The sequence below is a fragment of the Amblyomma americanum genome, chromosome 4, assembly GCF_052857255.1.
Source record: "Amblyomma americanum isolate KBUSLIRL-KWMA chromosome 4, ASM5285725v1, whole genome shotgun sequence".
Classification (NCBI taxonomy): Eukaryota; Metazoa; Arthropoda; class Arachnida; order Ixodida; family Ixodidae; genus Amblyomma; species Amblyomma americanum.
Genome location: NC_135500.1, coordinates 50,138,993 through 50,153,388, shown reverse-complemented (window position 1 = coordinate 50,153,388; position 14,396 = coordinate 50,138,993). Strand labels below are relative to the sequence as shown.

General features: G+C 43.8%; 1 protein-coding gene across 2 annotated transcripts in view; it reads left to right on the top strand.

Moving 5' to 3' along the window:
- Positions 1-14,396, top strand: part of LOC144127936 (uncharacterized) — a 71,533-nt gene that overhangs the window by 9,140 nt on the left and 47,997 nt on the right. For both annotated transcript variants that reach the window (XM_077660949.1, XM_077660948.1), the window contains exon 2: positions 6,893-7,149. In XM_077660949.1, coding sequence (XP_077517075.1) covers positions 6,893-7,149 — 257 coding nt within the window. The remainder of the gene's footprint in view (positions 1-6,892; positions 7,150-14,396) is intronic.

The following is a 14,396-nucleotide window of genomic DNA, read 5'->3' as shown; positions in this document are numbered from 1 at the left end:
ACACTGCTCTTAGGTGATAATGCAATTGTTGGCATGTCTTGTATTTTTACCTTTTTAAGAGAAGCAGGTTTTCTCAAGAAACTATATTTTGACCTACTGCTTCGCCGGATTTTTGATACACCTCAGCTACTCTCTCATTCCTGAGAAGAAGGCTGAGGTCTTTCTTTGGTTGGGAGCCTCAAGATCCTTGCCCAGAAAAGGATGGCTGCTACGGTTACCCGAGCCTCATTAAAGCTTTTATTAGTAGTAGTTTCTAAAATTTTATTTCCTTTGTCATCACTAGACAGTACTAATGTTTTAGGCCCCTTACACCACCTGTGATTTTTCACATTTCTGTAAAATTCTGTGGAAAACGTTTCTCATGCCTATAGTTTGGCACATGATGGCCTTAGTTGCCTAGCTATGTGCCATCAAAGCCAACACAACACTGATGCCTAGGAAACGTGTGCATCAGACATGTTGCAAATTTAAATGGAGCAGGAATCAGTAAGCATGCGCCGGGTTGAAGAAGTGGGAAGACGCAAATCAACTAGGAATAAACTCCAGCACATCTTTTGAAAGGAAAAAGAGAAAAGAAAGTACGACCAAGTTTGTGACAGGGTAAGGTGTTGCAATCATTCAACGATTATTGGTGAGATCGTATGACCCAAAAAATCTTATGGTCTGAAGTGCTTATTTGGGGGTGGAAGAGCCAAGACTTGTGTTCCCTGCTCATGTTAAATCTTTACATACTGTTAGAAAAATGGGCATTTTTGTAAGTTCTTTCTATTATTTTTGACTCAAAGATTGTTAGTTACATTAGGATGCAGCACATCATGCGGACTATCCCGTTCTGATGCTTAGCAGCGTAGCTGAAAGCTTGCTGCGGAAAGTGAAAGGAGTGCAAGAAAGGAAAGGTGGACATGAAGAAGGCATTGAAAGGGAGAAATTAGCTGTGGTTCCGTATGTTCATGGATTGACCCACAACCTCATGAAGATTGGCAAGAGGCACGGGGTCCGGGTTGTTTGCTCTGCACCGAACAAGGCAATGAGCATGTGTGCTCGAGTCAACAGGCAAAAGAAGCAGCAATGCCAGATCGCACACCGAACAAGATTCAGCGAGTGTGTTAAAGGTGTGGTTTATAATATCCCTCTGGCCTGTGGAAAACAATATATAGGACAGACGGGAAGGTGCCTTAATGATAGGATAAGAGAACATGCATCATCGCTATCAGGTGCCCCAAGCAGCAATCTAGCCCTGCATTGCAGAGATTGTAAAGAAAACAAAAAAGGCAAACAAGTGCGCAAGTGTGAGCCCAAGTTGCATGAAGTTCAAGTCATGAAAAGGTATGCAGACAAATTGACACGTGAGATCCTTGAGGCATTGGCGATACGGGAAACAGGAGAGCGGTGCGTCAGCACACCATCCATCTCTCTATCAAGAAAAGAAATTTCCTTCTTGAACGAACCCCACGGGAGATAAAAGCAAGATCTTTTTGACAAGGAAACAAAAAGCGCGGATTTTCCAATAAAAATTTTAGTTGACAGTCAGCCTCGTCTACGTTCTGTGTGTTCCTTTCTGTGTCTGCATTTTGGTTTGTTTTCGGCTGTTCCCACCAAGAAAATCATCAAAATGAACCTACATATATGTACTATTTGATAGTATGCATTTTAAATAAAAATATAGGGCAGTAATATGAAATTTTATTTGTCTAGTACAAGCTTTAGCAAAATTATGATAAATATTTACGACATTAGGCTCATAATGTGAAAAGAAAAAATGTTCCAGAAATTCTGAAATATATGAAATGTTGTTTGCTTTATTGCATAAACATCCTGAAAGTATCATTGCTATGGACTGAAAAATACCTCGCAGTACAAAAAAATGTTTGTTGCCTCATAGAAAATAGCTATTTTTTGGAGGTGTTACAAAGTATATTTTTTCTGCAAATAATTTTGGAATAAGTTCTGTCAGAACCGATTAATTTATTAATATACAAAAGAAGTTGTAATGGATGTTAATATCAATTTGATTGGAAAATGCTTGAAAGTACAAATATCTACTAATATCAATGTTCTTCTCAACGATAGACATTGAAAGAGTAAATGCAGATTTGTAATCAACAAGAAAAATTATAAAATTGAAAAGTCTAGTCAAGGTGACAGTAAAACTTGAAAGAAGTGTGAGTGTTATGAAAGAGAAAATAGGTGCTTATATGTGTCTTGTGCACAGAAATGTTTCAAAGTAAAGTGACTAAATGTTATGCATAAAAGTAAATTTGCACCCTGATAACTTTTCAGCTGTAAAGGAAAATCTTCAGTAACCAAGGCACATGTGCAAGCATGCTGAACAGCTCCTTAATGTTGAGACACCTACAAACATCCAACAAGCACAGAAGAGCAGTAAAATGCCTTATGAGCATTAGCCTGGGAAGAAAAAGACCTGAAAACGAGCTGGAATTATACTTCAGTATAGTTATAGGATTTCGGCAACATTCTCTGAAAGGAGCAATGCATCAAATGACGCGCCTCTTCACTTGCAGCGTTTATTATGGGTCATTGGATTTATTTCGAGGTTGTTTGCTCAGTATGAGCATCCAGAGATGCTTATTTGTGTGCTCTGAAATTTTATTGCAGCCATTGAGATAACATCATTACACGTCATCACCTCTTGGCTTCACCACATGGGATCTATTGGCTTCACTGCACAGCATCATGTGGGGGCAGGCTCTTTTTTCGGTCAGAACGGGGCTATATCTGTAGAGCTGGCAGTACCAAATCTTGGTCACATAATGTAGACACAGGGCATATAGCGGCCATACTACTGCAAACATCCGTATTATACCTTGGTAGCACCAAAAACCTATAGTCATAGCAGGCAGAAAACAATGCTTTTGTGTGGACACCAGTTGATGTTTGGGGCTGCTTTCTTGAGCTATTCATTGTCAAAACTAAAACCAGACTATCTGACATCATCCTGAAGCTCACTGCTACAACTAGCATTTAAAAAAGTTATCGCGATAGCCAAAAAAAAGAACAAAAATGAGGTGGTTTGCAAGACTATCTGGATATTGGGGAGTTTTTCAAGCTCAGTAACAAAAGTAGCGCACCACTGTTTCCAGTGCCACACCAAACTGCACCACTTCTTAGAGAATTTCAAATTACCTTTAAACTGAAAATGAGCTTCTTGGACTATATAACTGATAGCGTAACAAGTAGAAAAGTTTGTTCATAGCATTAAGATAGCACGCAATATCTTTTGGCCACTGGTACCGGTGACCGTGCTCAGTGTGCATGGTGTGGAAGAAGCTAAACTGTTTTTTTTACTGATTAGCATCAAAAATTGTGTAAGTTTGTGAAAGTTTGTAAAATATCAGAAGTCTCCGTTTCTGTTGGCAATATGAGTGGAATGCATTGGGATACAGCATTGTCAATCATGTGAAATCATCGTTTCTTCAAACAGCTTTACAAACATTTTTGAACACAGAAAATGCATCATATAGTGCTTGATTCCTATGTGTGTTAACTTTTTGCCAGTAACTTTTTGCTTTGCTTGTGTTCTGTTATTCCTTTTGCTGTGCGGAACAATGCCTGAGCTTGTTTTGTGTGCCAGTGTGTTTGCACAGTTATTGGTTCTTCTCTCATGCCTAGTGTTAACTCAACTTTGCCTGCTCTACCTTTTCTATCATTTGTTACTGGGTGCTGCTTTTTTTGAAACATTCCTTCCTAAACATTTACCCTAAAGGCTCAGTTCAGGGCCTTTAGGGTAAATAAATAAAAAACATTTACTGCCTTAATTTGTACTGCATAGTTTCTTTTATACATTAGCATCTTTTGTGAATCTGACACACTTTACCCTCTAAATGCTGTTATGTACAGTCTTTGCCAAAAGTAACCAAGCAGCCACGCCAGTGGCCCGAGCGGGCTTGTAGACGAGCGACGGCGCCGCTATCTTTGGTACTGGGCGCTGCTCCCCGGATACTAGTGTAAACTGGCTGACATGAGCCTACACCCTCGCTCAGTATGACAGCTGTCCAAAGGTGCGAAATTGCTTGCTGCACGTACTACCTGCTTACCTCTTATCAACCAAAGGAAGGAGGGCGAGAGTGTGGTCTCACGTCACCCAGTTTACACTCACAGCCGGGGAGCAGTGGCCAGCACCAAGCACCGCAGCGCCGCCACTTGGTTGAGAGCCTGCTCCTGGTGACGTCGCGACTGCTCGGTTATATTTGGCAAAGACGGTACATGGCTTATTCTTGAGTTGTAAATGTTAATTAAGGTACAGTTGCAGTGCTTTGATTGGCTCATGTGAGATGCGTGAAAACGATTGGATTCTGAAATATAATAATAATAATAATAATAATAATAATAATAATAATAATAATAATAATAATAATAATAATAATAATAATAATAAATAATAATAATAATTGGTTTTTGTGGAAAGGAAATGGTGCAGTATCTGCCTCGTATATTATTGGACACCTGAACCGCGCCATAAGGGAAGGGATAAAGGAGGGAGTGAAAGAAGGAAGGAAGAAAGAGGAGCCGTAATGGGGGACTCCAGAATAATTTCGACCACCTGAGGATCCTTAACGTGCACTGACATCGCACAGCACACGGGCGCCTTAGCATTTCGCCTCCATAAAAACGCAGCCACCGCGTTTATATGGAGGCGAAACAGTGGAAAAAGTGCACGTGTCAAGACTCTGAGTCAGGTGTGATTTGGATGTTATGGTAAATAATGCTGGTTTGGGCCAATTGTTTTAACTGAGCAGACATCGATGCTCCTTGTTAATGTAAGTGCGAAAAGAGATGGCACTGCTGGTACATGGTGACTGGTGACTAGACTTCTTATGCACGTAGCTTTTTAAAGCTGTATATGCTATTTTCTTTTTGTTACTTTAGTTGTAGACATCTTTCGCACTCATTTTTTAATTTTCTTTGCTTCCGCACTTGTGGACAATTTTTTATGCTAAATACAGGGACTAATTTTTTAATTTTCTTTGCTTCCGCACTTGTGGACAATTTTTTATGCTAAAAACAGGGACTCTCATTTTTTTTTATAACTTTTTCTGCAAGGAAGCTAGTGGTATGCACCCACCTGCGTATTTTCATTGCCACTTCACTTCAGTTTTGCGCAGTTTCTCTGTGTGCATGCATCTCATAATTGTCAATCAACTTGAGCTGTTTGTAAATCTTTTTCTACAAACTTTTTAGAGCAAGAGCTCTACTACTCGAGGTACAACTCAAAGTTTCGCCTGGCTTTTCGAATTTGACATTGAAACTAGACTGAGGTCAAAGCAAGCACACACCCCCAAGACTAACAATATATGGCTATGTGTCTTTTTGCGCATAGTCATGATATCCCTGTATGGTATGGTCGTAGCTAATGACCAGCAACCACGTGACTGATGACCAGTGGTAACTTGGCCTTTGACCTTGACCTTTAGTGCCGAGATTTGCATTGCCTGATGTGACATCATGTAATGGTGTAGCAATGACGTTACACCATTCTTCGCTATAAATACCACCGTCTTTGCTTTCGCTTGTCTACTAGGTTCAGCCAGGTTGAACCTAAGTGAGTTTTTCTTAGTCATCCTGCTTTTCTTATTTTGTGCCTTCAAAGGCAAGGCCTTGCCCACAACCAAGTGTCCTTGGACATGGTGCCTCTCTTCAGTACCCTAAGTTGTCCACTTGTACCAAATGGGTTGTTTTGCTCATGCTTTAGTTATTGTAGACCTTGCGTATTCCTTTTGAGTGCAGGCAATCTTGATTGGAAACCGCCAAGGTGAAAAAGCAGCTGTGGAACGTAGTCACAGTGACAGTGTGGAGGACCATGGGCTAATTGAAACAGTCTGTATAGGTTCCTGCTGCTGACAGATGTGCATAGTTTTTATGAAAGCATTAGGAAGCCGAACATTCTAACAAGTTTTGGCTTGTTTGAGTGCTGTGTGAGGTTATCATTCCCTGAGCTGTGTTCTTCCAAAACCATGTAGTGTAAAGACGAAGATGTGACAACGAGGTAGCGGCAGTGCTATCGCTGAGCGCGTGCTGCTGCCGGGCTCTAGAATAACCGCGGACGCCTAGAAGGCCTCGTTCTGCGCCTGGTTCTGCCTTCCTGGTTCTGGTGGTGCTTGAGCTATTAAACCCCCTTTCAGTAGATTTTGTGCCATCTTTACTGCCAACTGACAGCATGAGTGTGCTGTCATCACAGCACACATACTTTCTGACTGCTGAGGGTCGATGGGGAATCCTGCTGCTGTAAAGAAATGAGAGCTACATATGTACTGTTAGCATCAAATGAAACTCGAACAGGACAGTCGAACCAGGAGCAGCAGAACAAGATTTTAGTTGAGGGAAGATTGAATACTAGCCCATTGATTTTCACCTTAATGGTATGTAGACCACTACATGGAATTGTTTATGGCGCCCACCTGAACTCTTTTTCCAGCAGCTAATATTTTTATGCTCTTGTGTTTGCATTACAGTTTTCCTGTTCACGTTTCACTTGATGCTGATAGTATAATGTGTGTATACCATGCTTGGTGAGTGCGTAAACGTGGTGCTCTAGACGTAGCGTTCAGGGTCTCCTTGGAAGATTTACTCTTTGACATATTAGGAGCAACAGTGGATAAGTAAGGCCTGTAAAAGTTCCACTGCAGGTTGGACCATTTGTTTTGAGTTAATTCCAAATGACCATGACAAACTTGGTAGGTAGTACTGGGGCATATATGTGGCTCAAAGATTTTAACGACCTCTGTAGCCGTGCAGTTCGAGATGGAATTTTGTTCGCAGAGATTTTTCAGTTTATGTGAAACACTGAAAACTTAAAACACAGAGTTCTTAGTTTGTCCATACTTGTACAGATTGACAAGAGCAGCGTGCCATAGAAGTTCTCTGTAATTTGCAGGGAAGTTGCTGATCGAGGCATGCTGCTTGCATGGTCGATGCCAGGCCCTTCATGCCTCCACGTATGTGCTGGATGCTGCCCAGGCCGCTCAGCCAGCAGATTTGGTAGAGCACCAGCTGCGGGTATCCACCTGTGGCGCCCTCTACCGTGAGTGGCGAAAGACGAGGCGCGAGTACCGCAATGCTCCTGTCGATGGCATTGAAGTGGACATGAATTTCATCTGTTCCAGGATGACGGATGAGGGCACTTATGTTGAGGTGCGCTTTGAATGCGTGCAGTATCTCTTCTGTGTGCTCTCCTGATTGATTCAAAAGACCTCTATCCTCCATACTGCTGCACATTAGTGTTGAGGTGGAGTATATTCTATTGACTTCCTAAGATCCAGCAAAACAAATGACAGTTAGCTAGGGCCTTATGACATCATATAAAAGCGATATTTTACTGTCTTCTAAAGCTACTGATGGCTCGATCGAAGATGCTAGCTTGAAGTGATCCACTTATAACTGCTCTGTTCCTGCGTCTTTCTTTAAGAGCATGGTGTAGTATCATATAGAAGAGCTAAAACATGTGGGCTCCAAAGCACGCCATAGTGAGAGCTCCAAGTATTTCTAGCTTCCTGGGATATCTTTCGTATGCTCCAAAATGTTGGCACACGTGTATTGTTTCATTTGACCTCCAGCTACCAGGTGCCCCAGCTAACGTTAGCCAAGGATTAAGAATACACTGAGACATAATAGTGGAGGCAACTTCAACCATGTTGTTAACCATTGTATGCAGTAATTTCCAGCACTGCGTGTTTTGTTCAATTGAATAATTAAATAAATTGAAAAAATTAACTGTTTAGCTATTGCGTTTCCAACGAAAACTCCAATACCAAATTGTGGAGGTCCCAAAAAACATCTAAATTGTAAGTTTTCATTTTGATGTTTGCTGTAGATAAGTTTTTCTGTGCTAAAAATCAAGTGCGCAAAATGTGAAAGATGTCACGTGACGAAGCACTCTCACACCACAACAGTAGTGCTCTCAAACGAAGAATTTGCGAACATACCAGTGTTAGATGACTCTGAATTTTTTTTTTATGAGAATTTAACGTCCCAAAGAGACTCAGTCTATAAGGGACGCCCTAGTGAAGGGCTATTTCTATATTTCTACTTAAGGGTAACAGAGTAGATTCCAAGAAAACGCAAGCGTAGCAGGGGACGGCAGAAGGTTAGGTGGGCGGATGAGATTAGGAAGTTTGCAGGCATAGGGTGGGCGCAGCTGGCAAAGGACAGGGTTAATGGAGATACATGGGAGAGGCCTTTGCCCTGCAGTGGGTGTAGTCAGGCTGATGATGATGATGAAAGTTGAAGCGTTTTTCAGGAATCTGATCTGAGTGCAAGAAGTTAGAGACTTGGGGAGGGGGGCGCTGCCCCCTCTGGAAAAATGTTAGGGGGGCAAGCGCCGCCCTTGCCCCCCCCCCCCCCCCCCCTCCCTCCCCTGTTCCGGAGTCCCTGTAAGACTTCACGACATAATTATCTTTTCCACAACGTTCACGGAACATCTGCACCGCCTCCGAACTGCCCTCTAAGCTGTTCGGTCCGCCAACATTTCCCTCAAACCACAGAAGTGCCACTTTGGTTTCATAGAATTGAAGTTTCTCAGGCACGTCGTGAGTGCTGACGGAATCCGCGCTGACCCTGAGAAACTTGCTGCCGTTGCTGACTTCCTGGTCCCCGCCGACAAGAAAGCAGCCTAATTATAAGACATCATTCCAGTGTAGAGAAACACACGGACAAAGAGAGTAGACACCACGAACGCCGGTCTGTGTGTTTCTGTACGCTGGAATGATGTCTCATAATCATACCCAGAACCAACTAGCCCAGCTCTCTACGCTACACTAAGAAAGCAGTCTGACGGTTCCTGGGCCTCTGCTTCCACTATCGTCGCTTCGTGAAAAACTTCGTCCAGCTTGCCAGCCCTTTGACCCTCCTAACCTGGGATGATGTATCATTTTCTTGGGGCAGCGAACAGCAGACGGCTTTCAATGAGTTAGACGCTGGCTCCAATCGCCCCTGCCAATGCCGACATGGAGGTACGCGCGGATGCAAGCAACGTCGGGCTTGGCGCCGTTCTAGTTCAGCGGCAATATGGTGTCGACAAAGTAATTGCCTAAGCCAGCAGCGCAATTTCGCGTGCTGAATCTAACTGCTCGGCTACTGAAAAAGATTATTTGGCTGTAGTCTGTGCCGCCGCTAAGCTCCGCACATGCCTGTATGGCCGACCATTTTGTGTCGTCACCGACCATCACTTGTGCTGGCTGAAAAATTTAAAAAACCCTTGCGGCCGCCTAGCACGAGTAGCATTACGCCTGCAGGAATTCGATTTCGCTGTTGGCTGTAAGTCCGGCCAGAAACACACGGACGCTGATAGCCTGTCACGCGCTCCCTTCGAACCTCCTCCACAAGTCACCACCGACGCCGACAACTTCCTTGAAGCAGTCAGCACGTCCAACCTCATTTCCAGACAGCGTGCCGATGCTGAGCTGCGGCTGCTCATCGACCATCTCGAAGGTAGGCACCCCGATATACCACGGTACCTGGCTCGTGGGCTATCATCGTTCTACCTCCGGAGTGGGGTGCTTTATAAGAAGAACTCTACTTCCAGTCCGGAAACTTACCTGCTTGAAGGTATTGGTGAGTGCTATCAAAATATGGAAAGGGACGAACACACAGGACAAAGCGCTTTCTAACAACTGTTTATTCTCTGAAAAAACATGTCTATATACACATATTAACGTCAAATCATACACAGAAGAGGGAAGAGCGCACGGCGCTGACAAGAGCAATATGAAGGGAAAAAATAAATATATATAAAAAATAAAAACGATCAACATGTGCCTTTACAACAGCTGAAGATTACTATTCTTGAGGTAGTTTAATTCAGTTCTCCCTAACATCACTGAAGGGGAGCTGATGCAATGCTTATCTGGAGCAACATGCATAGTGAAAGCTTCGATAATTTCGAGTCCCCACCTGTTTCTGGCCCGACCTATTACCTTGGTGTTTTTTAGCATCGGGGTGCATTTGCAGTGTGCGCAATGTGGTGCCAGATTCCCAGATTTTGCAACTTGTTCGCATAATCTTTCGTGCTCTCTGAGCCTCTTGTTCTGCCGTCTACCCGTTTGCCCTATATAGGTTCGTTGACAGCTGAGCGGAATGCTGTAAATGACGTTTTCTTTACGCTCTACATAGGTGATGTCGTGTTTGACGTTGCACCCAGGTTTCTTTACCTGCTCGTCATACCGTCCGATCTTCGGGACGAAGTCCTCCTGGACTGCCATGACGAACCGACTTCCGGCCACCTTGGTTTCACTCGCACCCTATCCCGAGCCCGGCAGGGCTATTACTGGCCGCGCCTTCAAGCGTCAAGCATTATGTCAGGGTGTGCCGGCAATGCCAGTGGCGAAAAAAAAAACCGCACTCAAGCCTCCCGGCATGCTGCAGTGCATCGAGCCACCTCAAATGCCATTCGACAAAGTCGACATGGATCTTCTGGGGCTATTTTCTCTGTTGTTGACCGGCCACTAGTGGATCGTGGTCGCTGCAGACTACTTGACCCGCTACGCTGAAATGAAGGCCCTTGCGCGAGGTACTGCCGACGAAGTTACTCACTTCTTTATGAACCACATTGTACTTAGATATGGCGCCCCGTCGACCATCATTACTGACCGAGGCAAGGCGTTTAAAGCTCGGCTCCTACGGGACATCTTAACTCTTAGCCATACAGACCATCGAAAAACCACAGCGTATCATCTACTAACAAATGGGCTAATGGTACGGCTCAACAAAACATTGGCGTATATGATCTCGATGTATGTCGACGTTGAGTATAAAACGTGGGACGAGATCTTTCCGTATCACACCTTCGCGTACAACAGCGAGACACAAGAAACCGCACTGTTTAACCCGCTCCTTCTCGTCTATAGCAGGGAAGACCACATGGTGTTGGACGCGATGTTCCCAAGCGGGAATGAAGCGGTTGCACCTGACTCAGGCCACGTCGTAGAGCAAGCAGAGCAAGCCCGTCAGCTGGCCCGCTTGCACATCAAGAACCAGCAATCCGTTGATGCCCGAGACTGTAACCTTTGGCACAGGCACGTGCACAATGAACCGGGCTACGAGGTGTGGGTGTGGACTCCCGTGCTCCGCAAGGGCTGGTGCGAAAAGCTTCTTCATAGGTATACATTTTGGACCGTACAAACTCCTGCGTCGCCTCAACAGCATCAACTACGAAGTAGTTCCTGATGAAACTGTCACTGTTGGCCCTAGGCGTCAGCGATCTGAAATCATGCATGTGGTGCGCTTAAAACCGTACTCTTTGCGTGACCGAGCGTTGCGTTCACATTCTGTGTTGCACGCCCTTGACCCCTTTCCGCAAGTGCGGACATGACTTTCCCTGCCTCCCAACTAGCACGAATTGTATAGTTCACCGAGGCCTGGGAGGTGGTGCTGCTCAGCCATCAACCATTTAGTTGACCGTTGCCTTGACGGATCAGAGGTAAGTTCCGCCGTCGAGCAACCCTAAATCCGCCTCGTGTGGTAGAAGCCCAACTTGCGGCCCTTTTTTTGACTTGCACTCATTTCGCATCGAGCCGATGCTCTTTCGCGGGGGAAGGGGGGGGGGGGGGGAATAATGCTACGTGCCTAGCACCGCGCGGCCTCTGCGCTTAGTTGAAACGACAACGAAGCGGCGGTTAACTCGAGAAGTGCACTCAGGCTAGACCTGGCTCTGGGATTAAACAGGACCGACCTCGTTCTTGGGTTCTCCCCTACGCCTACCTGCACGGCTCTCCTTGGGTCGTGACAGTATTTTTCTATGAGATACTGAGCACCATAATTTATCCCACTATGCCAATCGTGACCTCATGTATCCTATGCTCGCCGCCATCATTATCATTAAACATCACGATTGCCTATTTTTCGCTACTGAATTTCAGACTAATCTATTTCACCCTGTACCACAGATGCCCATCAATGTCTGCAGATCTTTCTTGCTGTCAGCCATTGGTACCGTATGTCCAATCCATTCTCCTTGCTCGAAGAAAGAAAGGTTGAAGCCAAGTGCACTGCTCTATAGTTTGGTCTCTAATTTTTTCACGTACAACAAGAACTAGAAAGATATAGCAAAGGACACCCTTGCCTAAGCCTCCGCATATCTTTCTAGGCTCTGATACATTTTTTCCCAATTTTATAAAAAACATTGTTATTTTTAACATCTCTTTTAAAAGATTAGTTACTCCATCTTTCACGTCCAATGTGCCCAGTATGTCTCACAAACCTCCTTGAATAATGCTGTCATAGGCTACCTTGATACCAAGGAATGCTAGCCATAGGGGCCTGTGTTCTTTTTCAGCAATCTCTATACACTGCGTCAATGAAAACCGATTGTCCTTTATAATCTGCATCATCACCCTGTAAACCACTGATGTTACTGGTATGAGATGGTACAGTAGAGCCTTGATTATGCGACTTTCACGGGACCGTGCGACCGTTGTATAATCGAAAATCTCGCACAAGTGATGCATTCGCGTAATAAACGCACCCGCTACTCCATCACAATGGTGATCTCCAAATTTTTGCACTCCCACCCCCAAAATTTTACCTTATATTTGGACCAAACCATGTCCAGCCTAATTTGACTTTAGTCATTCCGTTGGTTTGACCTTTGAAAGGCCTTGGCATTTAAACGGAATTCAAAGCACGTTGTTTAACAATATTCATGTGATAGACTAGCAAGAACAGCTAGCGCTCGACTGTTTGGTGTAACATAGTTAAACTGCTGCTAGTTTTTCGTCACATGTTTGTTTGGTGAGCGTTTCACACTACACATCAGTTCTAATGTTTTTCCATGTTTCATTCAATCAACCAAAAGAACACCCTTTTCATCCAAAAAAATGGTAGCCATAATTTTCCAACTCTAGTACGGAGATTGCTTGAATTTTTTCAGTTTTGGTGAAGTTGAATGATGCCATTGCAGTAATTAATGAATTGTTTCTGTGTTGGTGCAGGATATCCACATCTCACCACCTGTAACAATATTCTGGGCACACTTCTTGACGAATTTGGGCAGCTGATGATCCTTTTGCGCACAAAAAAATGCAGTCACAGCATGTACTTCGCAAATGGTGGAAGAAACCATTTTTACGGACATTACTTTCTTCATTCACCAAGAGGACGACTACTGAATGAAAACAATATTTTATGTGGCTTTGGAAAGTATCAGTAGGTGGCATCGCATGCATACAACTTTCTTCTGAACCGCCAGTATTTAAGTGTAAGCAAATGGCCCTTACTTTTCAAATACGTGTTGCATGAATCTCTTCACTAGACTAGTCGTATTACATACTTATAGAGTTCAGATGTTTCCAAAATTTCTTAGCTGCTTTTCTATCCTTTTAATTTACTTTTGGCAACCATTGGGACCCCTTTCTTCCAATTTTTTTATTGATCAAATAGGATGCTTCGTGTCTACAGTATATGAGATATCCCATTTTCTGTCTACTTCAGCTTTTGGTTCCCCCCTTTGCTTGAAATATGTGTGTTTCCTGGAGGCTCCCTGATGTCACTCCATTGCCTTCTTTATCTCCTCATCCCACCAACTCTTGGGTTTGCGTCTTCTTTTCCCTTTTGGCTTTACTCACACCTTAGCAACCTCTAGCTCAAATAATCTAGTTAAATTAGTGTAAGTTCGTTCTGTTTAAGTATCCTCAGAGGTTACTTCTTCAGCTGCCGTGGTGGCTCAATGGTTATGGCACTCGGCAAGTGATCTGAAAGACGCGGGTTCGATCCGGGCCGCGGTGGTCGAATTTTGATAGAGGCGAAATTCTTGACGCCTGTGTACTGTGCCAGTCAGTGCATCTTAAAGAACCGCAACTGCTAGAAATTTCCGGAGCCCTTCATTACGGCGTCCTTTTTAGCCTGAGTCGGCTTGGGATGTTAAACCTCCATAAACCAAACCATTACTTCCTCAATTTGTTTTGTTGCTATTTCCAATTGCTTTTGTGAGTAGAAGTCCCATCTGATTGTTCATCTTGCCTTGTTCCTACATTGGTTTCTCTTCGGAAACTCGGCTTGATATGTTCATGATCACTACCTAGACTTCTGGTGCCATGTTCATCTATGTTAATTTCCCCTAGCCTATTATACATCCTGTGTGACATAAGTGCATAATCTATCTTCAAGTGCAGACTTCCTTCTTCCCATGTTATGAGCCCCCCAATTCACACTTCTCACTACTGTTACATAGGTACAGCTAAGTCATATGCCTTTCACACATATCTAGCAGCATGTTACCTGTCGAATCTGTGTACTCATCCATACCTTCAGTATGTGCATTCATGTCCCCAGTGTAATTTTCTCAGCTTCTCCTTCTAGGTCATTAAATGTCACTTGCGATACATTCTTTTTCTGTTTTCCTCTTTGGCATTAGCTCCTGTCCGCAGGTATACAAAGCCAAGGAGTGT